Source organism: Doryrhamphus excisus, linkage group LG8 (assembly GCF_037039965.1).
Source record: "Doryrhamphus excisus strain RoL-2023G ecotype Guam linkage group LG8, RoL_Dexc_Guam_v1.1, whole genome shotgun sequence".
NCBI lineage: Eukaryota > Metazoa > Chordata > Actinopteri > Syngnathiformes > Syngnathidae > Doryrhamphus > Doryrhamphus excisus.
In genome coordinates this window covers 2009384-2037040 of record NC_136364.1, presented here as the reverse complement: position 1 = coordinate 2037040, position 27657 = coordinate 2009384, and the positions used below count along the sequence as shown (strand labels likewise).

The following is a 27657-nucleotide window of genomic DNA, read 5'->3' as shown; positions in this document are numbered from 1 at the left end:
CTTTGGAAACGTGTATAATCCGAGCCTATCATTTAGCTATCTTTCAATAAAATACCATAAAATTGGCTAATTTCAGACATAGTCATGCTAAAGGTGATTCTGAAGGACACTTAGGACACTATGGCAACAAAAATAACACATAATTCCTCAGTCATCTTGTACATAGATTGAGTAGCATGTCAAAATAGCTATGTAGCTCAATTAGCGTTTGCTATCAAACATTAGCTGTATACAAGAAATTAAAATGCACATAGCCTAAGTAACATGTCACAATAGCTAGATAGCTCAATTAGCGTTTACTATCAAACATTAGCCGTATCCAAGAAATTAAAATGCACATAGCCTGAGTAGCATGTCAAAATAGCTATGTAGCTCAATTAGCGTTTGCTATCAAACATTAGCCGTATCCAAGAAATTAAAATGCACATAGCCTGAGTAACATGTCACAATAGCTAGATAGCTCAATTAGCGTTTACTATCAAACATTAGCCGTATCCAAGAAATTAAAATGCACATAGCCTGAGTAACATGTCAAAATAGCTAGATAGCTCAATTAGCCTTTGTTATCAAACATTAACCGTATACAAGAAATGAAAACGATGCCAAAAACAATGCAGCCCAAGTCAGGGCAACATGTTTAAAAGCTCTCAACAAGGGACAATTCAGCATTGGAATAATAGTTTAGGAAACACAAGTGTAGAAAAAACACATTTCTATAGTGGAGTTCATGACGTCAATCAAACAAAGCCATCAAACTTTTCTTTTAGTTTTTTTTTAACCTAACTAGCCGCTACAAGTGATTGGATAACTTTGTTATGGATGCAGTTATGTGTTAGCCATGTTTGCGTTTTAGCCATGTGTTAGCATGTTAGCCGTGTGTTAGTGTGTTAGCATGTTTGCCATGTGTTCGCCATGTGTTCGCATTTTAGCCATGTGTTAGCCATGTTTGCGTTTTAGCCATGTGTTAAACATGTGTTAGCCATGTTAGACTGTTAGTGTGTAGCATGTTTGCTATGTGTTAGCCATGTTAGTGTGTTAGCCATGTGTTAGCATTTTAGCCATATGTTAGCCATGTTAGTGTGTTAGCATGTTTGCCAGGTGTTAGCCATGTTAGTGTGTTAGCCATGTGTTAGCATTTTAGCCATGTGTTAGCATTTTAGCCATGTGTTAGCATGTTAGTGTGTTAGCATGTTTGCCAGGTGTTAGCCATGTTAGTGTGTTAGCCATGTGTTAGCATTTTAGCCATGTGTTAGCATTTTAGCCATGTGTTAGCCATGTCAATGTGTTAGCCATGTGTTAGCATTTTAGCCACGTGTTAGCATGTTAGTGTGTTAGCATGTTTGCCAGGTGTTAGCCATGTTAGTGTGTTAGCCATGTGTTAGCATTTTAGCCATGTGTTAGCATTTTAGCCATGTGTTAGCCATGTCAATGTGTTAGCCATGTGTTAGCATTTTAGCCATATGTTAGCATGTTAGTGTGTTAGCATGTTTGCCAGGTGTTAGCCATGTTAGTGTGTTAGCCATGTGTTAGCATTTTAGCCATGTGTTAGCATTTTAGCCATGTGTTAGCCATGTTAGTTGTGTGATTGCGTGTTAGCCATCAGGGTCGGAGTACACCATAATTATCGGGCTGGTATGAGGGAATTATCACATCATACCGTTAAATCTGATAACACAAAAAATAGCTTAAACTGATCATTAAAAAATACGTGAATGAACATTCGCTGGAAGATCTGAAAAGATATTCATTCTGACTCTGTCAATCAAAAGTCAGCATTATTAGTGTTCCTAATGAAGTGTCCTTGAATCTGCCAACTGCCAATTGGTTCCCAGGTTAAAGGTGAGGATGTGTGACTTCACACTGTAACAAATTACTGTAAAAATACAAGGTATTTTGAACAGTTGTGTACCGTTCTCCATTAATACAGTTGAATACTGTAAATTCAAATGCCTCTGAGGAACAAAATATTAACAGCAAGCTTATGGTACAAAGCCGTATTCATTTTTTTACAGCAAGCTACCATAATCTTACGGTACAATACAGTATTTATTTTCTTTTCCAGGTAACTGTAAAGACTTTGTCTTGGGTCTGTTCAATCCTATTCATCTGAGCAAAATTACAATTTAAACACAATTAAAAAGTAGGTCTAAACACTGGTGTTTTAATTCGAGATCGAGGGAACAATAACACGAAAACGAAGAATTATTTTTCATACGGACTGTTAAACTGAGAGCATCAAACTGGACGGAGCACTTGAGGAGGCGCCACCTGCAGTGGTCAATGCGTATGAGCAGTCAGAGTTGGGGTGAACTTTGCAGCAGGTTTTAAAAGCCTCCTCTTGGTGTCTTGGTCTCTTGGCTCTGTCTCGGTCTGTCTCACTGCTCTTACAAGTTCCGACTTTTGCCTGGTCTGTTAATACTTCATTTATTCATTTTACATACGTATTTACAGAGAACCACTGAACATAATTCTTAAACACACAGTTGCAATATTTAGGGCCCAAGCCCACTAAAGGGGCGAAGGACCCTATTCTAATCCGAATGCAGGGCAGGAAGCGAGGGTTTGATCATCACCGCTTGCGGCTTTAATTATTCATGTTTTCAATGCAGTAGAGCTGAAAAAGTCAGCAGCAAGATGTAGGAGAGACACTCTGAGCTTAGGAGGAAAAACAGACAGCACACAATTATGAAATTGTGTCTTTTAGTGTGGATACTATACTTTATTGAGCAACTTAATCACAAAATTAATTTGTGATTATGAGGTGGGGGTCTTCAGCTCTGCTTGTCTAACTGTGGAACTCACCACACACCATTGAGCAATGAGTCCTTCTCTAACTGCTGTTTGTTGACAAGAGACACCAAGATTGAGGAGCCTGTAAAACAGTCTTTAAAACGTAACCTAATCTTTGCTTACAAAAGTACTAGAAATCACTGCTGACAAATTTCCCAAAGATAACAATGTTTCCTAATGCCTCAAATTAAAGTTAAATATATACTGTAATAACAGCAGCAGCTGATCTGTTGTATGCATCAATCATTAATATAGTTTCTCAAAATAAAATAATTATTTCATTATTATGAGATACGGGTGATTATGATGAAGTCATTTTTTATTCAATTCATGTGATAGGGTTCCATATTAAATGCAAATGATCTTTACTTACCACACCTAATATCTTATGTGCTATCTGTTATTTCATTTTAGGCGCCTCATTGGTATAAATCCCGAGAGGGGAAGCAAGACCGGCTAGGGGAAGGTGTTGTCAAAGAAGAAGGGGAAGCTTGTCCACAAAAAGGCAACTACAGTGAATTCCCATGTGGTTACTCAAAAATTTGATGGACTTTGAGTGGGGATTAATTTAATTAGTATAGCTCAGTCCTTCTCTCGTTGAGAACCTGTTTGATATGTTTGGTTGTTATTATTATAAAAGTTGTGTCATGAAGTTAACTTTACTTAGTTTACTTAGTTTTGGTCATCTCTTCCAGAAAAAAAATATGAATTCTGAAAATGTTCAGCTTTGTTGTCAGGGCATCTCTTGTCTGAGCCATTTCTGTGGTAGCTATTTTCATGTATTTTTTTTATATATTCTTGTTATTATTTCTGGGGGGTTTTAAATGTCATTGTAAAGATCACATTCTGCAGTATTTAACATAACTTTATAGTAATAAGTTGTTAACTGAGAATAATGTAGGAACTGTAAAATAACAGTACATATAATGGTGACCAAAGAGCACAGTACTGTAATACTTTTACAGTAATAAACTGCTGTTGTAGATCACAGCAGCACACTGTAGAATAACAGTTTGAAGCTGGCAACTCTAGCTGCCAGTAGTGAACTGTAATTTAACAGGAACATTTTTACAGTGTAATTTTACAGTAGTATGCTGTTAATTGAGAATAATGTAGGAAATGTAAAATAACAGTATAATACTGTATATTTTAGTGGACTGTAATTTAACAGGAAAATTTGTTACAGCGCACCCAACTGTCTGATGACCTCCACCACGGTCTTCACTTCCTGCTTCCTCATCTCCAGCAGCTCAAAGCGCAGGCCGGAGATGTCCCGCTTGATCTCCTTCACTTCCCCTGCAGGAAGGCAAAGTCTGCAGTCATCTTCCACGCTCAGCAGGTGTGTATGGGTGTGTTCAAGTTACCTTCATTGCCTTCGTCGTTTTCTTTATCACGCTGTGCTTTTAAGATGTGTCTTTTGATGAGGCGCTTCATTATCCTCTGAGAAACGCAACAAGTGAATGAGAGGAAACATTTATGCCTTGCAGACGGCCACAATGTATCCCATGCTGCATCATTTGCAGTCCAAAACAAAAGTGTGAAAGGACATTTAGAGTGTGGCGCCACCTCGTGGTGGAGTTGTCAATATGCTGATGTATCCATAGAAAATGGATGGATGTCATTTACACACATCAATCTTAGAATACTACTGTACTTCTAAAAAAAATGACATTCATGTGAAAAAGGTTATATATATTGAATAATAATATAGAAGAGATAATAATCAATATGAGGGAATTATGACGGCATTACAATAAACACCATAACATCACGTTAAGAGGAAGGACGTTGTACCAAATGCTCCACGATGAGGCGTAAAAAACGATCAAGCACGCAAAAAAACCTTTGAAAAGTAAAAAAGGTTTTCCAGAGACCTCCATAGCGTCACAGCAGCTGCTTGGTCTGTGTGCCCGAATACAGTGCACCTTGCTGGGCCACAGCATGTGGCTCCTCCCCCTCTATACTCTGGTTCTCCTGGTAGTAGTCATATGGTCGTAGTGATGTCATGATATTTCATTAGGACTCATCAACAGGTACACTTGGTCACATCTTCGTTTCTTCCATCCTTTTTTCCTCCATGTGTACAAAAACTACACTTACATCGATGTACATTTAAAAAGTAGATATCAGTTCTCACTTATTTGTATCAAATCGGTGTTGAGAAGCTGAGTTATTGGTATGAATTTGACAACAAAGATACCGTGCATCTGTATGACGATGTTAATGCTAGTGACAGTGCTAATCAGATGGACCTTACTTGATGACGTGTTGGACAAACAGGCGTGTCCAACCTGGAATCTTCTTGTTGAGTCAACTAAGATCAAAAAAGAAGATACCTTGTGATGTCGCCTTCAGCATGTCAGCAATGAACTAAAATACGTATGTTCCCCACCTTGCTACCTTCCAGTTCATCAGCCAGCGTCTCTTCTGTGATTTTGCCACTGGGTGCATCCCAGAGAGATTTTTTCAGTCCCCGCAGGAAGCCGAAACCGGGTAGCAGATTGAAAGGAACAGGCAGCGAGCTGCCCTGCTGAAAGTAGGAGAACCACAGCTTGGCTCTGGCAAACTTCCACTCCACGTCAGCGTCACCCTGGGAACACATAGCACCTTGGCTAACCTGAAAAGAAAACAGCGTGCCGCCTGTTTTATGGACAGGTCCTACATCCCAAACATACCTCTATCTCCTGGAAGGAGCTGTTGAACATGGCGATGAGCATGTTCAACAAGACGATCACCATGATGATGTTGTAGACCCCGTACAGAATGTAGCCAATGTTCTCAATGAACTTGTGGTCGATGGTGATCACCACAGACTTCACCTCCGACAAGCCGAAGATGGCCCAGAAGAGAGTTTTAAAACTTTCCTCCAGCCTACAACAGACATCAGTTCTACCTTGCAGGCATCACTGGGGATGGCCATGATAATCATGATAGCATCAGAATGCAATGACAGTACGTAGCCGCTTAGCATTTCCTAAGCATTACCTTCCAGGACCACCAGCAAATGGTGAAAAATCCTGACTAAATGATAAAGGACCCGAAGAAATCTGTTAGATCTTTTCCACTTATTTGACCTTCAGTGTGTGCTTTTTGGGTTAAGGAATAAAATGTCCATGAATGAAATGCAAAGCTCCAACAAACAAACTGAAATGCCTGTGCTTGTGATGAAGGAAGATGTATGCCAGGCGTTCCCAAACTCTACCAACTCAGGGCCCACTTCAAAATCGAAAAAATGTCCGTGGCCCACCTTTGTCTTATAAACAGTACATAGAAGAAATGCTGCATTCTCAGAGCACTTAATATAATAATAATAACAATTATATTATTAATTATTAATAACAATTTTATTATTATTATTATAAAGATTCAGGATTGAAATGAAAGCAGGGAGATAAATGAAGCCCAAACTTTTAATCTGTCGTGTTCACACAAGACAGAATTAATGCTCATACTTTTCATAACTGTATTCAAGACTGGCGTGATGACCAGAGAGCTCCGTTCCAATCATAAACTATATACGGTTCCTAAGGTCAATAACACTCAATAGGTTATTACTTAGGCCTAAATATATATTTTTTTAACTGTGCAATAAATATTTTACAATAAAAAGAATAAAAAAAATAATATTTGCAAAAATGATTCATATTTTTATGACCTCTCAGTACCACCACAGCCCACCAGGGGGCCGCAGTCCACACTTTGGGAATCACTGACATATGCAATTCCAAGTACTAAGATACTTTTTATGACACCCGTGTTTTCTTTACACAATTAGACAAGGTGGGCCGAACAGCGCTCTTATTGTGAAAGCAGTGAAAATATACTCATTTAGTCATACACACGCAGCTGCACTAGCATGCTCTGCTAAACTAAGCTAACCCTGCTAGCTTCACACTCCGGAAGAGAAGAGTTTCCAAATTTTTTCACCAACATTTGCCAGCGTTTTAGGCAGCCCTTTCAACATGTGTAGTTCAGGAGTGGCGGGTTAGAGTTTGGGATGAGATTGTGCCAGGATTGAGTGGTCTGCCAGGGAAATACTTCCCCGCACAGATTTCATTCACGTTATTTCACCTTCCATAAGATTCTGTGTTTAATGTTGAATTCATCTTTTGGTTGGCCAATACTGCAATTCCATTGCTACAGTAATTACATGTCCCTAATGATACGAGCATAAAAAGGTGTGAACGCACCCAAAGGCCGTGTTATGCAATGTCGGCCTAAACATGATACATGACTCACGTGGTGAAGGCGTTGTTGTGCTTCGCTCCGAGGTAGTACGAGTACAGGTTGAACATTCCCACCATGAACGCCACAAACACGGTGATGAAAATCACCAGGAATTTGAAGATGTCCTTCACCGTTCTTCCCAACGAAATCTGTAAGGGGCCAAAGCTCTCGTTGGCGGGCAGAACGTAGGCGATACGAGAGAAGCTCAGCACCACCGCAATGGCATAAAGGCCTTCGGAAATGAGCTGCGGATCTGACGGCAACCAGTTCACTCGAGCTGAAGATGAAAGCTGGACTCAGTCTGAGGCATGGACAGGAAATCAGGAATAGTTTTTGTGACTTACCAAGTTGAAAGTACTGGATGTCAGAGGGCAAGGACGCGCTGGAGAGGTTAGCAGGCCGCTTGTCCACGTAGCATTGGGCAGCGTACGCGTGCCAGAACGCCATCAGTCGAGCAATGAAGGAGCTGGTGAAAATGGCCAAAATGTTGAAGTCAAGAAGGTTCCAAGGTTCTGAGATGTATTCCCTGATGTCTTGCGACCAAATGTCCTTGCATTCTTTCCACATTTTCCCTAAAGACATTAAAAGACGTCACCCCCATCATCCAGACATTGGACTGCATCTGTAGACTGAGACTGAGAAGAAAGATCCAGACCTAGGACCCATGTCATGATGAGGATCTCCATCCAGGTGAAAGGAGTGGTCTTCATGCGGAACAATTGCGAGGGGTGATCGTGGGCGGTCATGTTGGGCAGCAGTGCCGGCCCGTTGAAGCGGTCAGACGTATTCAGGACCAGCAGGCACAGGAAGGCCACAAAGGAGGCAGCGTGGGCCACAAACTTTATAAAAGGTCCGCTCATGAGCTTCCCTAACTGAGAGCACACAGAGAGAAAGTAGCATGAAAAACAAATACCAGCCTCAGGAACCAGAAACAAGTCCAGTACGATTCAATTTTCTACCCCACAAAGTCCCATCTCCTGCCTCTGAGGTCACTATTGTAGTCCAAGTTCACTACTTCGACATCTTCTGGGTCCAAACAGGACAAGTCAAGTATCAAGCTTCAAGGGTTCCTATTGGAATATGCTGACAAAGCTTTTGGCTAACCTTGCTTGATGGCGCAATCCAGGACCCAAAGGCCAGAAGGGGCAAGCCAATGGTGACCCCGAGAACCAGGAGGATCTTCACTGCCATTGTCTGCTGACGTAGCCCAGACACATTCTGGTACCAGATGGAGAGGAGCTGCTGCTGACAGTTTGGGTGGGCCACAAACTGATACAGGGTAAGAATTCAACCTTGAACACCCGCTAGAAGATTTTTGTCAATCACTCACCTTCTTTACTTCATATTTGATGGCAAGTTTTAACCTGCTGAGGTTTTGTGCACCGTCAGGCGAGTCGCCGTGTAACATGGCCTCCACCTCCTCGGTGTTCTGACACATGTCCAGCAGGCCCACCATGAAGTCTTTGCACTGTGCTGACAGTTTCTTGTAGTCGTTCTGGTTCAAAGGAAAGGAGATGGCTCAACAAGATGCATCAACAGGTCCTATCTGGATTTAGAATTGGCTAGAATTAAACAATAGAAGCACTTTAGAAATAAACGATTGAAGAGCTTTTGCTTGGCAACCTTATTTACCTGCGACAGCATACCCTAGATTGACACGAGCGAGTTCGATACACATAGCCACACACCCCTGATTGACATAGGGGAGGGGTACCACCCCTGCATGGTTGGGACTTGAGAACAGCATAACAGAGTAGCCGCTTCCTGGTTCAAGGCTTCTTCCTTGCCCCATGGAATGGTCTGGTATAGAAACCAGTCCAGCGGTGAGCTTTGTGACATCTTCCAGACTAATACTCTACTAAGGATCGAAAATACAGACGAGCCCCCGACTGATCTCTTCTTGAGATCAAAGAACTTGGATGTTTCACTGGGAACTGAAAACTTTAGTACCTTGATCATAATGACCTTGTACTCCTTGTGAGATTGTCAGATGCCCTTCTGGCATTGGCAGTTCATGTGTGGATTTGGTGTAGGAAATCAGAGGTTCAAGACTCGCTGCAGACCAAAATCGTTGTGGTTTCCGAACCAAGGCCAAAAAAAGGATGGTTGCCAGATCATCTCCTGAGTCCCCAGCTGCCCAAAGAAAGGACGCACCACAGTTGTGGGACCCTGTCACTCTTTCTGCTTGTAATGCAGCATGTCCGAAGTCCCTGGAAGAATCAAACCTGTGTTTTGGATACTGGCTGAATTCTGCAATTTTCAGAGAAAAAGAACAGTGGGCTCTCAGGACATGACCGGTTCAGCGACTTGGGATCACTTGGGATTTGATGTACACTGAACCAAAAGGCTACTGGAACAGACTGGTTTGTCTGGTTTTGCGGTTCTGCAGTGGGTCACCTAAGTCCTTGAGGACTGTCATTCTACACAGCCCACTTGTATGCCAATTAATAATCACCTTGAACTCCATATCTGTGTTGGCCAAGACCGCCATCTCGTGGCTCAGCTCCAGCGCCGCCATTGCAGGGTCTTCATTGGACAGCGACAGGTAAGCTGGACTGGCGAGACCTTTGTAGGCGTTGATGCGGGACTGCGAGTGTCTGAAGGAGTCCTGAGCCTGCTGCTCACTGCAGGTGGTACACTGGCACAGGTAGTGGTGGGGGTGCTCTATCCGGGCCCCCCTGGCAAGAAGCAAGTGCACTATCTCGTAGTCGTTGCACTGAGAAGCCAGGATGATGGGAGTGATGTCGCTGGAGAAAAGGCTGCCATTCTCGTCATAAGCAAAGAGGTCACGGTGTATGTCCACCTGACTGGGCGTAGAAGTCAACCTCTCAACATCTGCAAAGGCGTGGTGGCTCAAGATGGCCTCCACGATGCGTAGGTAACTTTTACGGATAGCTATCAACAACGCATCCCCCAGCCTTGTTAACTCCTTCCTCTCCAGGAGGAGCTTTGTGACCTCCAAGTGCTCATTGGATACGGCCAGCTGCAAGGCATTCTGACCCATGAAGTTGACGCTGTTGACGTTGAGGTCCGGCAGCTCTTCCAGCATCCGCCTGACCTCAGGAACATTGCCGCACACCACAGCCTCAAGGAATTCTTCGTCAGTTACAGATAGCATGGAGCTGGAGTAGGCGTGGAAGATTGGAACTGGCGAGGCTGCGGGTCTCAAAGGTTCGGATGTTACCTGCTGCATTGTTATGGCTCCGCCTTTACCGCACCATCTGGAAACAGGTGAAGACATGGCACACTCAAGATATTGAAGGTCATTGGTGACGTTTCATGACAGCATTGTAGTCGTCATAATGTTCAGCCAAGCTTTTAGTCTTTCTTCAGCAGCTAGGCTAACCTAGCGTGATGTCTCTGTTCAAATGTCAGTGTAATTCACTGTAGCATCACATATCTATGCTAGTACTACTAATGTTTGGGTCCTCCTGTCCTGCCCCTTAATGTTGTATGTGATGTATATATGCCATCCATAAGTACTGAGTTACAGTGTCAAAAGTAAATATAAAGTACACAATAGCTTAGGTTTCACGCTAGTCTGTTTATTAGTCCATTTATTTTCATCAACAGCGAGCTTACATTCTCTGCAGGGGTGACAATGCAATGGCCAGCTGGTCTAGGCTGAGTTATTACTTTCTCCCCATGAAGGACGCCACCCACAGTCTCATCATCTGCCCTCCTGACACTCTCCACCACCCCATAAAGTCAGCCTTGTTTCAGGTGTTACTTTCTCTGCCTTTGCATGCAATCCTTCCTTGGGTGGACGGAGGACTGCAAAGACAAAATCCAGTTTGCAGCCGGTGATTACATTTGAGTAATACACTTACAGCTGCCGGTAATTACTGCAGTTTATGAAGACTGATCACAATTTCCCTTCTTTCATCCAATTGTAAACATTCCAAGAACAAACAAACTTACATACATGGACGTAACCACAGTATAATTATTACTGTGCTTTCAGCTGGACAAAGCTCACAAAGCGATCATGAGCTTTTTCTCATGTTTGATGGTGTTACTTAACAAGACATTCAACCACTTTAGACTGCATCATTAAATATATGTAATAAGCTTGTGACATGGCAACTAACAACTGGATGGTAACTAACAACAGTATTCAAACACCATACGGTACATGCAGTACAGTATATAAAATACATACAGTATATACATGCTCACCTGCAAAAAGCTGAATCAGGCAGATATCAGAGCATCCAGCTGGCTTCTCTCCTCCTGTTTGCTCGGCAGAGACGCTGACTGACCAAGAGGTTGTGGTGGTGCACATTTCTGTCAGGTCACGCTTGTGATGTGCAACCTTTACCCTCCCACCGACTGCTACTTTTAACCACTGTGATGCTAAAAGCATGCACTATTTATCAGGTGAGGACATTTATTTGTAACATAAGGTGTTCAAAGCCATGCTATGAAAAATGCAGTAATTGCATAATTTCCCAGTATATTAATGAGGGGTCTTTTGAATGACCTTGTTCTTTTTTTTTATAATACATTGTTTCAGATTTGTATATCATATAAATCTCAGATTAATTTTTTAAACTGATACATTAACTTTTTTGCATCTACTTTTCATTTAGATGTAAGTGTAGTTTGTGTCCACCTGCAGGTAAGAAGGATGGAGGAAATAAGGATGTGACCAAATGTACCTGTTGATGAATCCTAATGAAATATCATGACATGACCACTACCAGGAGAACCAGAGAATAGAGGGGTAGGAGCCACCTGCCGTGGCCCAGCAAGGTGCACTGTATTCGGGCACACGCTCCGTACAGCCAGTGTGACACATGGAGGTCTCTGGCAAACCTTTTGTACTTTTCAAAAACACTACAGTGCTGGCATTCCAAGTGGCTGATGAGGGGTTTTTTGTGCTTGTGTTTTTTTTTAGGACAGGGGTGCTTGTCACTGGGCTGGTGTGCACTTAAGCCCTACGCCTTTCCAACGTTACTTGATCATGTGTAAGACTCAAAGGTGTTATGTTCTTGAGTGTGGGTTTTCTTATTGTTCTCTTTAGGTGCGCCATGTATTTTGTTTTACTTCAGCCTTTTTTTAAAAATCTATTTTCAGGTCTTCTTAGGGTTGGTGAGGAGGAGGTGGAGCCAAGAGATGTGCAATTAACTTTTTTTTTGGCAGTAAGTAACAGTTTATCAGTGTCCTAACAGTGTTTATTTAATGTAAGTCATGGAGAAAAAGCGCTTGTCTGTGTAGCATTATAGAGTGTGCATACAGGGGGCGATGTTGCTAATAGTTTTTTACACACTGGTAGTCCCACAAAACACATTAGATGTTAGCCATGCTGTAGAAAATGCTAAAATGCTAAATCTACTTACCATTGAGAGACGCCTTGAAGTAACCTCAGGATGTGCACACGAGTCATGATTAAAAAAATTGAAACAGCCCAAATATATATGTTCATTTTTATCATAGAAAGATAATGAAAGTAATTATTAGCAAATTATTTTTTCCATTCAACTTTATTTGCTTGTTGGCAGATTTAAAAGTTCATGTACTCAATATGGACGTCTTCTATAAATGTAAAAGACATTTTGGTATTCTACAATAAAAATTACAGTGAGACTGTAAAAGATGTCCTCTTGCATCAAATAGTGAATTGCATACATTATATGCCCTGTACTGCCTATGCATATATTTTATATGCATATACAGTATATGGCCTGTATTTTATATGCATATACAGTATATGCCCTGTATGGTATATGCATATACTGTATATGCATGGACAGTACATGCCCTGTACAGTATATATATGCATAGAGGACTGTGCATGAAGTCCAACAATAACAAGACATTGCAAAACATGAAAGTTGGAGTTATGTAAAGCTGTTGAGTGAGTTAAGGTTCTAGACTCTAGAATCTAGTGTGGTGTGAGGACAACAACTGTCCTCCGGGGAATGGATGATTTTTTTTTTTTTCATGGGGTCCAGAATTCCTGGCAGTGACCGTGCCCTATACATGATGTTTGCCAACACAACCATAGCTCTTTCAGGGATCCGAGGGAGAAACAGGCAGTGGATTCTGCAGGAGCAAAACCGACATGAAAAAGTTCTGCAGCAGGTCCAGCAGAAAGGGAAGGCGATGACGGAACACTTCCAGAGGATTTATGTGCCTCCCTCTCTGCGGGAAGCTCAATGTAAGCCAGCATTATGGTTGACTTCTCTTTTCAATTTAGCAAGGAATGACACACGTTCAGAAGATGCAGTCGAGCAGCATCAGCAGGTACTTTAGTAACCATTGGGGCCCCCTTTTCCTGCTGAGGGGGTCAGAAAGGGTCATCCCATGCTGGACAGTGGTGCAGGTTTATTACACTGTAATGTACAGTGTATAAGCCACACATGATAAAATGTGATATTTAGTGTACAGAAAAAGTTACACACAAAGATCGTATAACCTTAATAAAAAAAATGTATTTCCCAAACAGTGCAAACACGGCTAAGTACAAGTACAAGGCTAATAAGCCTAAACATTCCAACACAGCACACGGCTATGGTAGTTAAACAGTCTCTGATGTAAATAAAAGCAGCCCACCACAAGTCATTCATCGCTGTCATCTTGGGAACGAAAACCACTAAAGTTTTCATCCTCCGTGTCATGGAATAGCTTCACAACAATCATACTCTAACTATCTCAGCCTTTCTCTCTTTGTCGATGGTTTGTCATTCAAATCGATCGCTTTTGGCTTGAATGCTTTTCTTGGCGTGTTTACCATCAAGGAAGCGTGAGACTGCCGGGTTGTCACTGCGCATGTGTAGAACGCGTCAATATCCGGGCACCTCGTTCTCCATTCGGGTACAGTAGGTGGCGGCATTCACTTAAACATTGGTTGCGACCCGCCATTAACACGAAGAAGAATGTCAACGGATATGACGTAGATGCTTATGGCGCTACAGGTTAAGTCGGGTCATATGGACAGGTACTGTATTCATCTACACGAAAACACTGCATATTAAATTTAGTCTTATATTGTCTATTTCTATGTATGTTTAATTTATCTGTATTTCTGTTCATATACGTTGGCAGATATGAGGTGTAAGATAAGATAAGATATGCCTTTATTCGTCCCTCAGTGGGGAAATTTGCATTGCACAGCAGCAAGACTACAGAATCAGTTAAGCAGTACAAAATACACAATCTAAAAAATAAACAAGTGGAGTATTAACAAATCAATAATTTTACCCGGAGTTATATACAGTACAGTTTGCAGATAATATGAAATGAGATGAAATATATGACCAGTCTATACACTATGAGATCTTGCTAGTGAGTTAATATGAGGCATTATAGAAATACTTCACTTAGAACTTAATATATTGCACTCAGAGCATTAATATTGTACGTGTATGGCTGTGTTGTCATGGTTGCGAATCACCATTAACCCTAAGGAAGGACAAGTGTATTCCGGTGGTGCTATGTACATGCAAGGTTCACCTAAGGTCACCTGGGAAATTGCTCTGCCATTTTATATCTTTATATCTTTTAGACTTTGCCATCTTGTTGCTATATTTATGGTGTTTATTCAGTCATTCCAAGTCTGGCGTGTCTTACATTTGGTTATAGTATAAACTGTGATGGATGTTTCTCATCCAGTTATTTGTAGCGATAGCTGTAGCTACAGTGTTAGCAAATAGAGTCAGCAAACACCAAGAATGGTGACTTCACGCCATGTTTGGGTTGTTTGCTGTACTTTTTAGTGTCACTATGACTATGACTTGTGACTATCATTGTAATAGCGTTTTCAGAATGACATATTTAAACAATTAGTAGTAGTTTTGAAGTAGAGACGACGTCAGATCGAACATGTCCACACCAAGTGTAGTTTGTAGCCTTATTGGCTGAACCTTTTATAAGCCCAGGGTTAAAAGTTTGAGAAAAAAGTATTGGCGTATACACTGGAAATTACGGTCATGAGCTTTGGTAAGGACAAAAACAAAGCGGCATAGCCACCAGATGCTTCATTGATGGCTGCAGCAGTGACGAAATGACAATGACAACATTCTCTCTCTCTCCTCCTGTCCTGGCACCACCAACCTTTCAGGAAGAAAAGTAGCTATTGGCTGCTTCGAAGCCTCCAGTTGATGTCATGAGCCAAGCAGATGTGAAGAAAACTAGCGACAATTAAGGTAATATGTGTTATTACCTTAATATACCTGCCGACTAACGCTAACCTCTGTCATAGCAGACATGAAAGTGGCAACCAAGTCATTGCTCCTTCAGGATGGAATCATTTCCATTGGACATAAATTATGGGAAATATCCAATTGCATTTGTCAGATGATTTATTGGATTTTCTATTTGTAATACTTGTGCTGTACAGTCAGGATACAAAATGTACATACAGTACACACACTACACATCTAAATACTATTTTGAGTAAAAATGACACTTCACTGAAAAATACTACTTATGTCGGTACCAAGTGCAGGTATCCTCAAAGCTGAAGGTTAGCACCAAACATGACTGCCTGAGCATTTGTGCACCATTGGTGAAAAAGAATCATATTTACCTAAATATTTACTAATATTCCTCATATTATCTTTTTTTTAAATGATGCCATCTGATACCAACAGAAACATTGAAGACCCCTGATGTACCAAACCAGGATGATCATCACCATGACGATGCTGTTATTTGGCTTGTCCAGGCCTGAAGGTTAGTTAGCATTTTCCTCAGGGACTCAGTGTGTTTGAGATATGTTTTGGTCTTACATGCTGCTAGAAGGCTCATATGTTGAGGTAAAGCTGGTGAATACTGAAATACAGCTGCCACCTTCGGTGTAAAGGATGGTATCAGTAGAGGCTTGGTTTTAGCAGCAACGTATACAGTGAAGTGGAAAAGGATGGAATGGCATGGCAAACCTTCTTGGAGACAAGTCGGAGCTACCGCTCGGCCTTGATTTTATAGCGGAGGATAAGGTAGGTGGCCAGTCGTAAGACTAGGAAGAAAATGAAGAGAACGATGAAATCCATGTGGAGTTTTGCGTCTCCTATGTCCAATAAGTGAAGAACCTCTTCAGGCTGTTGGAAACGACACGCCTTGCCCGGACACTCCAGCGCTGAACGATTCATCCCGTAGATGGACACAATCACTCCTTCAAAACCATACCTGGGGACGACATGGCAAATGATCACCCCACGACCGTTTGTTTCTTATTATCTGGCCACTAAAACATGCTATTTTCTTACAGGTCCATTTTTCTAACACAACAGCGACATTACACTTAATAGCAGTTAACTGGTTTGAAACGCGGAATGGAATATTTTAGTACTTCGAGCCTAGAATACCCATCCCCCAACTACTAAATAGTTATTTTTACATTATTAGAGCCCTCTAGACATGAAATAACACCCCTATAGTCACATTTTCAGTCCCGTTAGCCCATATAGTAGCCGTAATTTAAAAAATCAAACAAATGAAGCACAAAACAGGTGCAGAGGAAAGCCCTTTGATTATTAAAAATCAAGGAACAACAAAACTAAGTAAAAGTGACGTTAAATGTTCACTTGTCCATTTTCTGTCATTATTTTTGCATGATTTTCTGCATGTAAAGGCAAAATTTGCTTCGGTTAGAGTCCATTTTGGTTTGAGTTGGACCTACTGTAACCAATTCATGAAGTTAACCAAGGCACTGCTGTATAATGATTAACGATTATGTCGACACCGCTTATGTCGATGTCAATCAGCCCGTCCACTGTGCATCGACAAACGGGTTCCACTACATTTACTCTGATGGCCACTGCTTTACAACGATGCTGTGGGGGTGTAGTGCCATCATGCAAGTTTGAATCCCTTCTAGCCGTGAAGCACTAGAAACCTGGCATCACATGGCATCTTGTTAGAATACAGACCTGACATAAGACACATAAGAGATCCACTGCAGATACTTTGGAATTGTGTCAAAGTTGATGAAGAATCCAGAGAACAGCAGCACAGGGATAGCTGTGACCGGTCCAACAAAGGTGGCCACCTGTAGGCAGGTACACGGGACACTTTCAGACATTCCCAAGACATATTTTTGGACAAGTGCAGTACCTGCAGTGAGGTGGAGGCGGCGCCAACTAGCAGGCCGAGTGACTGCGCTACAAGAGAAGTGCAGATACACAGTGCAAGGAAGAGGAGGTAGCGGCTGGCTTCCGGAGGCTGCTCTGTCATCCAGTACACTATGCTGCAGTACATAATGGGGCAGATCACCTGAAAGAACACCTTCATTAACTCTTTTATTTTTACTTCCCGTCTCTGTCTGCTGCAACTTGTGTGGACAAACCTGGAATGGAATATCAGCCATGGTCTTGGCCAGATAGTACGCCTTCAGGCTGTACCAGTAGTTCAGATGCTCCCTCAGAAACACGGACATTTCCAGGGGAACTGAAGTTTAACATTCACACTGATCAGTCTACCCAAAGCCAAAACAGTTCAAGTTATCAAAAACAACAGTAGATCCCTGATATTCAGGAGAGTTCTGCTACAGTTTCCGCTTCAAATCCACCTTGAACATTTTTAGCAACATTTGGGCTGGTGACAAGATGGGCTCTGACTTTTCCAATTTTTAGAATGAACTTAAAACATCCAAGAATAATTTAAAAAATCATTCAGACGACATTCTAGATCATTTTGCCTCCAGTGTGACTCAGGTATAAGCTTTGTAAGACAATTGACATGCGCGTCTGACTGATGGGCAGGGATGCAGAGGGCAGACCGTGACCAAAATATGCATTGGACAAAGGCACCAAGCCGCAGGGAGGGGTCGGAGGGTCAGTCTGTGGTCATTTGTCATACTCACAGGTCAACACGGTTGGCATGAGCGCACCAAACATGAGGAAGAGCATTGAGAAGAAAAGAAATCCCGTGTTGTTCAACACCTTGCCGGCATCATTCCCGATGTTCAGGTACAGCAAGCCTATCAGCACACCGATGGAGATGTGGGACATCAGTCTGAGATGGGTCAACACCTGACGCCAAAGAAAAGGCAGTCAACCTCCAGTTTCCAACCTCATCTTTAGGATGACCGTATCCTTCTGGTCATGTAGCAACCTACCTGGTCTCGGCAAATAGTGATGAAAGTTCTCTTGAAGAGGATGCAGAACTGTGTCCGTGTGCTTGTGGAAAAGGTACGATTGTCCAGGTGTCCAGCATCCTGCACATAAAACAGAGCCAGTGCTTTCATTGCACATTCTCTCGTCTCTTCTCGTAGGCTTAACGTTATATATGTTATATGTTTTATCGTAAGAGACAGATGAGGTCAGTAACACTGTCCCTCCACTGCCTATGACACCAAAATATGACAAGCGATATCGCTACCTCATCTTCTCTGTGTGTAGCGTCTACTTGCCAATCTCCATCGTGTGTAGCATCTACATCTTTACTTCCTACCTTTGGGTGCTTTGTTGTGCCGTTGTTATCACAGCGGTTCTTCTTCTCATCGAATGCACACATTCCACCTTGGACCGCCTCCAATAAAACAGGGTTGAAGTCTCCATACTCGCCTGATGCCACTTCAATGACTGAATAAGAATCAGAAAGAGCTACACTTACTGGGAAGGTACAGATGATGCTGATCTTAAACTTTAGTACACGTACTGAAGTCTGCGGGGTTGTGGTAGGTTGGACAGTAAAGTCCCAGTCCCTTCAAATAGGGGATGAGGTAGGGGATGGTGCCTTTGTAGATACACTGACCCTGTCCCAGGATGTAGAGCTGTGTAGGATAAGTCCATGAATCACACTGAGCTTTAAAACATAAGAACACATCTACAATAGGGGACATTTTTGTCACATCATAGAGACAAAATGAAAGACAAATGAGAGTATATCATGAGGACTGGAGTTAAACAGGGTGGACAATACAGACCAAAGTAATCCCAGGGTTAGAAACAGGTTGGAAGAATGAGATAAATACGTAAAAAAGGTACAGGGCCAGGCAGATGAAGGCCGGTTTCAATACAGTGTACTGTGTACTATACTCTGAAGTGTCCCCTTGTGGACTAATGAAGGCATATCTAATCTTATCTTAGCTACACAGACTTACATAAGTCATAGAAACAAAACAAAAGCTCCACCGACAGAAACTACACACCACATTCACAAGTTAAGATGGCAGTGTTATTAATGTGTTATTGTGTAAAAGGATATCAATTTGGGAACTATGGGCCATTATTTAAAACTATACTGTCACCAACATGTTTTTGTTTATTTGTATGAGCTCAAAATAAGATTTGTTTAAAATATTAGTATTGGGGAACAATGAAAACATCCTATGAGAAAGCTGGGCTTCTTAGTGAGACTGCAGTACACGCCCGGATCATCATGTTAATGGTGACTGGTGTTCAACAGTCGGGGGCGGGGACAGAGCGACACAGAGCAGTCTGCTTGCCCCTCACAGCAACGGAGGAGGCTCAACTTAGTTAGTTAGCATCCGTATTTTGCTTTGTAAACACACTACCTTTCACCTCAACTGGGTTTCAGATGCTGTTTTCAACTATCAGTAATAGCTGGGTTTGACCGTGAGCTGATTCCGTTGGGCTGCATTTAGTTGCTATTTACTCCAGTTGCCTCTGTTAGCATTAGCTCGCTAACGTTAAGGCTGTTGACAGTGTGACGTTCACATTGGCTTTAAACGGTTAAGTAAGTAACGCTTGGGAACTTGTGTAGAATTGTATGCACTTTGGTCCAGTATAGGGGAAAACTGGTTAGCGCGGTACGCACCGATGCCGGAAGCTGACCGAGAAAGATGTGCGCAAAAGAGGAATGGCGTGTCCACAGCCAAGCACAGCCAGCATTTTCTCCATCAAATTATCAGGCTTGCCATCTCCATGTCCAATGTCCAGCAAGCGGTCTGCTTTGTCTATTTATGACAGCTCTAACAGTCACACAGGAACATCTTGAGTGTGCTGTACTTGCCGGCAGCCGGACGATCCTCCAATAGCACCATTGCTCTGGCCGTTGTTGAAGCATTCAGTGAGGTCAATATGTGGAAATACTTTGTCACTTCCTTTGTTATTCCTCGCAGTCGGAACTGGGCTTCTATGTGCTGGAACCACGGTTAAGTCAGACGACTTAACTGTCGCCGAGTTAACTCAGCATGGTATACGGCCTCGTTGTTGTCGACATTTTACTCACGTCACATCACGGAGGATGAGGTAGAGATTTTAGAAACCCGCAAGAAGAGAGTGAAGCTTGGTAGCAGATGGCCGCATACCCGCATGTCCTGGTGGTCTTAAATGTGGAGCTTAAATGTGGAGCTTGTCAGTCCGGGGTAACAGAAGTGGAGTGGCATACAGTGTTACCGTGGATGGAAAGGCTTGGTGTATATGGTGAGAAGGCCATTGCTGGATAGAAAAAAATTTCCACCACCCCCCTACCTTTCAGCCAAGTTGCTGAATGCACAAAGTGAGTGAATGAACCCTCTTCCTACGTTCTTGGAGGAAAGAGAAACACACGCAGAGCAACAAAGCATACAAGCGTGATTAAGGCACACCTTGTCAAACATCTCAAACAGTTTGGCACTTGGCTGGTGGATGGTGCAGATGATAGTCCGTTCTCCAAGCGCAAGAGAACGCATTAGGGAGACCACCTGATGACAGGACGCACTGTCCAAGCCACTGCAGAGAAAACAAAAGAGGCGAGCTGGAAGACCACCGGAGAATGAATGTGAACAGAAACAGGTTTAACCCTGAGCAATCCAGTGGGTGATTCAGTGACTGACAGGTCACGTCTGCTTTTTTCTACTTTGACGATTTGTTCTTTATGGAGATTATAAAGTGGAACCGGTCTCAGCCGATATCCTGTGGATTGGCTGACTGATATGTGTGCTGATTAACTTTGACAGAGACATATGAGATTGCTCTGTCTCATGTCGCTTGGTTTAAATGTCATCCATTAAGCATGTCTAAGAGAACTAAACCATCAACCATCCATGAGTATCTGGCTCACCTGGTGGGTTCATCGAAGAACATAATTGGTGGATTGTTGACCAGTTCAAGGGCAATGCTGAGCCTTTTGCATTGACCCCCCGACAGTGAGTCAGTACGAGTATGAGCACAGTCAAGAAGTCCCAAGGCAATCAGAATCTCGTTCACCTACAGGGACAGAAGGACATCAAGAGGGACCGATGTGAATTTGGGGATAACCATCAACTCTCAGACTTTGTAGTCATGCCTTCCATGCTCAAACATCAAAATGTCAGTGTGGGGGGGTGGGACCTTGGTAAAGGAAAGGACAGATCCTTGCTTTTCGCAGCAGTTACGCTCCAGCAAATGGCAAAAATTTGTGGTTAATTGAGATGCTCATAAAAAGTTTGGGCTGTTTTTACACATGACTAAAATGTTTGGGCTAAACAATGAAACATTTTTAAAGCTGTTAAAGCATTTGAATTGAAAACATTATAGTTATGCTCAGGATCACAACAATGGATGCAATAATTTCCACATTTTGGCCAATCACTGTCGTTTTGGCCAACCGATATCCCAACTCGTGTTTGCTCTAGCGGCATATGATTTACCAGTTGTTTTTTCACATCCATAGTCTCGTTGAGCTTCAAATTGGCAGACACCTGTAACACAAAGCAAATGACAGAAAGAGGAACCAGAGATAATTAGCATAACCGTTAAATAACATTTGAATTCTCTGTCAGCAAATACACCCTTGAACGCATTTAGAAATCATCTGTGAGTTTACCATCATGGCTTCCCGTGCTGTGAGCTGTGGCAGCAGCAAGTCTTGCTGCATGATATAGCAAGACATTTTCCTAAATGTCCTGAGATCCCTGGGCTTCCCATTTACAAGGATCTGCCCCTTGATTCCCGTTCCCCTATAAAAAGAAAGGATATATTTATTCTGGGCATCAAGTGATCCAAAGCTACATTGAAACTGCGTAGGTATGATCTACATGCAAGGTTACACACCTGTATCCCGCCAAAATGTTCATTAAGGTAGATTTCCCAGCACCTGAGGGCCCCATGATTGCAACAAGCTCCCGACTGCAGAATTTTCCAGAGAGGCTTTTCAATAAGGCTTTGACTCCTACAAATAACATAGGAGACAAGCAGCACACACACTGTATATGGTATGCAAAACATCTTTTCCTTCGGTCAAGTCATAGTGTGAGGGGCGGACAGTGTGACAGCATTAGCCAATCAAAGCCTTATTGAACTTGGGTCTCCAAGCTGTAAGGTCTGCGCGCTAGCCACTAGACCGCCGTGCAGCCCATAGTTGAACCAATATCAGTGAAAATATTAGATTGAATTATTAATTAGATTTTTGCCATTGGTGACTGGTCTGATCACACACCCCCATGCAAGAACAACTGAAAGATGGGTTACATGGGTGTGCATTACCTCTCCCCCTCCAGCATGGACCATCTTGAATGGTGTAAGAGATGTCAATGAACTCAAGGTCTACCGATGAGCGTTTGGGGAGGTGGGTGAAGCGCTGTGCCTCTGTGGTCCTGTTCTCCATTTTCTTCTGCGTGTAAACCTCCTGTCGCCGAGGCTGGGCTGTCTGACCAGCCCCGTTACACCTGAAACTGTCCGCCATGGGAATACTCACAGAGTCGGGTTCCAAGGCCTTATTTTCCATGCCTGTTCTCTGTCTGTGAGAAGAATGATGGTGACAGATCGTTATGGAGAGTTTCTCCACTGTGGACTGACAGTACAGGAGTTTCAAGGTCAGCTCCCATTATTTTCTAATGAGGTTCAATGCCAAATATTCCTAATTTACCCAAGTTGAAGCAGATCATCTTAATAATTACGTAGGTGTGTATGCTTGGGTTAGGATGACGCACAACAGGGTGCCGTCACATTGATTGCAAAATACCGGTCAATCGCAAAAGTAGCTTGGGTCGATCACCTAAACGTGACTTTGTAGCTGTCATATGACACCAGTCAGCTGACAATAAGCACCCCTCCTGATTGGCTGCTACTACACTGCATCTGAGCAGACATTTCAGTCTCCACACGGAGACGCAACTTTTGTCTTTATTAATGTGATTATGGATGAATCATGTGAGTGGTAAGATGCTTACCTCTATATCTACATAGCATAGCTCGCGTACACCGTGACGAGTAAGCGTATGCACACAAATTTCAGCAGTGGTGCCTTGCTGACAGACGAATGCTGTAATTTTTTCTCCTCTCCGACCACAGAAGCATCTGCAGCGGATGCGACTGGAGGGACCCAGCAGAAGTGATAAACATAACAAGCATATTTGCTTTGTTTGGCTTGAAATAAGCTACAGAAATAAATGTTACCAAAATGAGTAGCTCTTGGCCATTTTCATGTTGTAAAAGTAGCTCTCACAAGAAGAAACCTAATATAGCCAGTAGTACATTTAAACATTTACACTGTATCTATGGGATCCATATTGGTATCGGCTGCTTTCACTGATAGATTGTTGGGATCGGTATCGGCAGCATAAAACCCTGATGGGACCGTCCCTACTAATATCATCGGTATTCGTCAGGAAGGGCGTCTGGAATTTAAAGGGCTCAAGCCAAAAATTGGGATGCGGATCAAAAAGATCCGCTGTGGCGGACTCCATAATCAGGAAAAAACCCAAAAGAAACAAACCAAAAGTATTGTGGTTTCAACGTTTACCAGTTTGATATACGGTATATTATATGTTTTATCATAAGTGATCATCTTGACTCTGAGCTTGCATGCTGAAATAGTGTGTGCACCCCTGATGTACATGTACAATGTACATAAGTACTCATATGTATAAATATAGTAAATATGTTACACAAGTATGTATTTCTAAATATACAGTATTTTATGTTTACAGTAGGCGGTATATCTTTGGGACGTGGTCATTTTAAAAGTAGCTTGCAGGCTGAAAAGGTCTGAGCAGCCCTGATGGAGAAGACTATGGTCACCCAGAATCCTATTTCACCCTCCTGAAAAGGCTTTAAGAAAGAAAATGTGTCGTCAGACCCTTGATGACAATCAAAATCTCCAAGTTTTATGAAGACCATTGTGTAAGCGGTTCCCAAGTCTGAGGTGGTACAGTCATTTGTCCTCTTTGAGACAGAGGTCTTGTTTAATCTTTCAGGGGGGTTGTTAATCCCCACAAGGATTAAAATCAACTTTGTTAATCTGTTGGGAGCAGGAGGGCCTGCAGTTACCTCCTTGGGAAAAATCTTCACTGATGTACCGTACACGAGCGAGCCAAAGTAATGTATGGGAAATTTGTACTCTTTCACCTGCCGTCCACATCACAGTCTGCACGGTACGAAACTGAAGTGTGCAGGCAAGGAATTGGAAAGACACATTTCATACAGTATGTCTGCCAACAGGTCACGAGTGTAAAGTCCGCTGGATGAAAGCGATGGCCCGTGTGGGTGGGAGAGGAGGGAAGAACTCAGTGACCCAGGATCATACTACCTTGGTTTCACCTCAAGTGGTTGTCACCTCAATTACAGCCACATTAAATATGAACCGAGGAAACAGCCTACCATGGCATATACCCTGTTTAACCGAGGAGTACAAGTTAGTGGTAGGGAAAGATTGGCATGTATGGGTGTGGATCGAACAGGCTGGCTCGGTGTTGGCTTGGGATTGGCTCGGTGTTGGCTCGGTGTTGGCTCTACTTGGCACTACTTTTGTAGTGCTTCTGACCAAGTACATGCCCTTAATAATAACAACTAAGCTCTAAACACATTTTCAAGACTAATTTCAATCAACACCACGGTCAACACACTGGTCCACATCCATTTTCAATGCACAAAGCTTTTTATGAAGGCATCATGTATTCCTTGGAAAACACCTGGCATTAGCCGAAGTGTTGTCACTATTCTGGTTCCGATTGCAATTCCTCGTTTCAATTACGGTTCTTTTCAGGGGGCACTAACAAAAGCTCTTGGATGAAATGTCTGTCTCCATGTTTGTTTGTTTTTTAAATGAACAAAACAAACATTGTTGTTGAGATCCTGAGAGAACTACAAGGATTGGGTCCCACTCCTATTAAGGAAAACAATCCAAGAAAAGTCATTGAGCTCATTAGGAACATCGAAAAAGTCTAACCCTAACAGATTTAATGGAATTGGGAAATCCACATGCAGAAAATCCACTCATAAAACCAGATGGATGTATCGCTCAGGTAGCAATGCACGAGTCTTCAAAGTTAAACATCTTCTCCCAAATGCAGGAGGAACATAGGTTTCTGATGACAATCTTACCTCTCACAACCACCTTGAAGAACTTAATGACCCAGGTGGTTGAGAGGATCCTCCAGGCTGGGAGATTTTTTCTCAAGCTTTCGGTACGATCGGGTCAAAGTGGGAGGAACCTGTATAACGACAACCCCAAGCCAGTAGGAACTTTTGTGCTCCCCGACCGACTGAAGGATGACAACAACAACGCTCTGGGGGTTGGGTATCTTGTAGAAGATCACCCCTTAGAAACCCCTTCTTGACAAGTCGAAAACTCTTGAGCCAAGTCGCCGATATCATCACAGGAGGATGCACTCCTGACACCCTGACAGAATCTTTTTGTGGCAAAATGGACAGGAATTCTTGAAATGGCCGTTTGAGACATGGCCTAAAAAATCAACAGGGAAAGTTGTATGTATTTTATTATTATATATATTATATAAAATGTTGTACATATATTAGGGCAATTAATTAATCATTAATTAACAATTAAAAACCAAAATGTACAAAAACTGAGGCATTTTTTTTCTTTGCAAATTATGGCCAATTAAACTATTCCAGACAACCAACAATATATATTAAAAATAATTAATATTTAATTAACTTGTAATTCTAAAACTAAAATGCACGGACAGTAATGGCAAGGTTAGTTACATTCACATTTTTACATTTTGACTTTTAACTGGTTACATTTACATGTAACTAACTTTTAACTAACTTTTAATTAACTAACCAAGGTCCAATCTGAGCCAAAACCTTTAACCAAAAGTGAATCACCCAAATGTGTGGTGTACAAAAACCAAAACCAAAGCAGGCATCTTGAAGTCACTTAGAATATCTCCTACCTGGGGAGATATGGTCACTTGATGTAAGGCAACCGATGGAACAAATACATATTTACATATGTGTATTTCCTTCTCCATTTTCCTGTATAAAGCTACAATTATACAGTATTTATATTACTATTGCTGTCATTACTGCAGGCTAAGCTTTTTAATTGAAGGTGTGGAGTGGATTAGGAACAAACGTGTTTGTAAAGAAAAAATACATTCCTAAAGTTGGTTAACACGTGAATGAACGATAGTTGCTCACTAATTATATTAAAGTCAATGAATGATGAATAAAGTCAACTAAACTACCATTTAGTTGAACTGGACAGATATCCTCGCTTGCTCTGTTGGAAGCTAATAAGTATCAGTATTCTTTTGATTTCAATGAACCATCCAAAACTCACTACTTTTCTACTGTTCAACTTGGGAAAATGATAAAGACGAGCTTACGTGGTGCAGTATGAAGCGATGCCGTCAGAGCCTGCTGCGACTGGGGAAAAGGCTGGGGAGATCCAAACTAGAGCACCCACCACCATGCCTACCAACACCCCCCCCCCCCCCTCCCCAGGGAGCATCAGCATAGGAGGGGGCGGGGTGTCGCCAGAGTGGATGGGAGAACAATGTTCTGGGATTGAGAGAACGACAATATCGATATCGAGGCTGTGTCTGTATCTTTCATCCAGCAAAATATGAGAGAGAGATGTATCTCGGTCAGATCCTGTGACTTGAATGAGGGGGGGTAACCACAGCACAGGTACCATGTCAGGTAACTAGCATAGAATCTTCATAGCAGCACCTTATGAGTCAGCACAACTGGGTGGCTAACAAAGGTGTGATTGTCCCCATGGAGGCATTTTCACAGCCCCTACCAGGGCATCGACTTCTTCACCTTCATCTGCCACAGACACCACGTTGGGATGGTTAATGTTGGGGTGTCTAGGAAGCACATGGTTGGCAACATCGCGTGGATGATTTATTATATGATGATGATTTATTCAAGAAATATATCCACCCATTTTCTGTACTACTTGACTAGAAATTCTGTCCATGGAAATTATGAACAGAATCAGTGACATAGGGCAGACTTGGCGGAGGCCAGCATTCCCGGGAACAAGCTCGATTTAATGCTGAGAATGTTAACCAGGCTCCTGCCCGGTTGGACAAGGACCAAATGGCATGTAGACAGATGGGATAGGCTCCAGCACCCTCATAAGGATAAGCGGTAGAAAATAATGAATGTTTGTGTCAGTGTGAGAGGTCTCACTCGCTCACATTTTGTATTTGCTGAACGTTTGTGGGCAAGTTTAAGAGCTAATATGCTAATAATAAAGAAAAATAGTAATACAAAAATATGCTTGCTGACTGTATTGTTTTAAATAACGGTCCATAGTTCCCAAATTGATATCCTTTTACATAAAATTTGATGTAATTATCATTATACACCAAATCATTTACCATAAAGAGATTTCCCCTTCTTGTTATAGGTAAAAACATATTTCTATCTGTGATTAAATGTGATTAATTCTTAGTTATTCATGGACAAAAAAAAATGCAATTAATCACGATGAAATATTTTAATCGATACATCGCTATATACATATATATACACATATTACACACATGCACATATTTACATACATGCA

The 27657-nt window shown here is 42.1% G+C and overlaps 3 protein-coding genes across 4 annotated transcripts in view; 1 reads left to right on the top strand and 2 right to left on the bottom strand.

Annotated features, from left to right (window-relative positions):
• Nucleotides 1–3897: 3897 nt before the first annotated feature.
• On the bottom strand, nucleotides 3898–10161 carry trpc6b (transient receptor potential cation channel, subfamily C, member 6b). 2 transcript variants are annotated; one of them, XM_078792564.1, is made up of 11 exons: nucleotides 9473–10161; nucleotides 8348–8512; nucleotides 8122–8286; nucleotides 7673–7889; nucleotides 7362–7589; nucleotides 7030–7294; nucleotides 5466–5661; nucleotides 5162–5380; nucleotides 5048–5104; nucleotides 4155–4230; nucleotides 3898–4086 (listed from the first exon to the last, which is right to left on the bottom strand). In XM_078792564.1, exons 1-11 carry the CDS (start codon nucleotides 10133–10135, stop codon nucleotides 3971–3973), a joined length of 2367 nt encoding a protein of 788 aa, XP_078648690.1. In that variant the 5' UTR covers nucleotides 10136–10161; the 3' UTR covers nucleotides 3898–3970. The 2 variants fall into 2 exon arrangements, with proteins under 2 accessions (XP_078648690.1, XP_057935872.2); XM_058079889.2 differs by having other exon boundaries at nucleotides 5183–5380.
• Nucleotides 10162–13934: 3773 nt separating this feature from the next.
• Nucleotides 13935–27657, top strand: part of LOC131134665 (kinase suppressor of Ras 1-like) — a 39311-nt gene continuing 25588 nt past the window's right edge. The window contains exons 1-3 of the mRNA XM_058080170.2: nucleotides 13935–13960; nucleotides 15083–15167; nucleotides 15615–15696. The gene's annotated coding sequence lies outside the window, so the exon portion shown is untranslated. The remainder of the gene's footprint in view (nucleotides 13961–15082; nucleotides 15168–15614; nucleotides 15697–27657) is intronic.
• Nucleotides 15314–22621, bottom strand: LOC131134666 (ATP-binding cassette sub-family G member 4-like). The gene is made up of 14 exons (XM_078792607.1): nucleotides 22374–22621; nucleotides 21942–22059; nucleotides 21715–21847; nucleotides 21539–21589; nucleotides 20971–21116; nucleotides 20516–20639; nucleotides 18622–18736; nucleotides 18415–18545; nucleotides 18080–18178; nucleotides 17825–17993; nucleotides 17309–17409; nucleotides 17077–17235; nucleotides 16893–17011; nucleotides 15314–16149 (listed from the first exon to the last, which is right to left on the bottom strand). The coding sequence occupies exons 1-14, from the start codon at nucleotides 22612–22614 to the stop codon at nucleotides 15924–15926; spliced, it is 1932 nt and encodes a 643-aa protein (XP_078648733.1). The 5' UTR covers nucleotides 22615–22621; the 3' UTR covers nucleotides 15314–15923.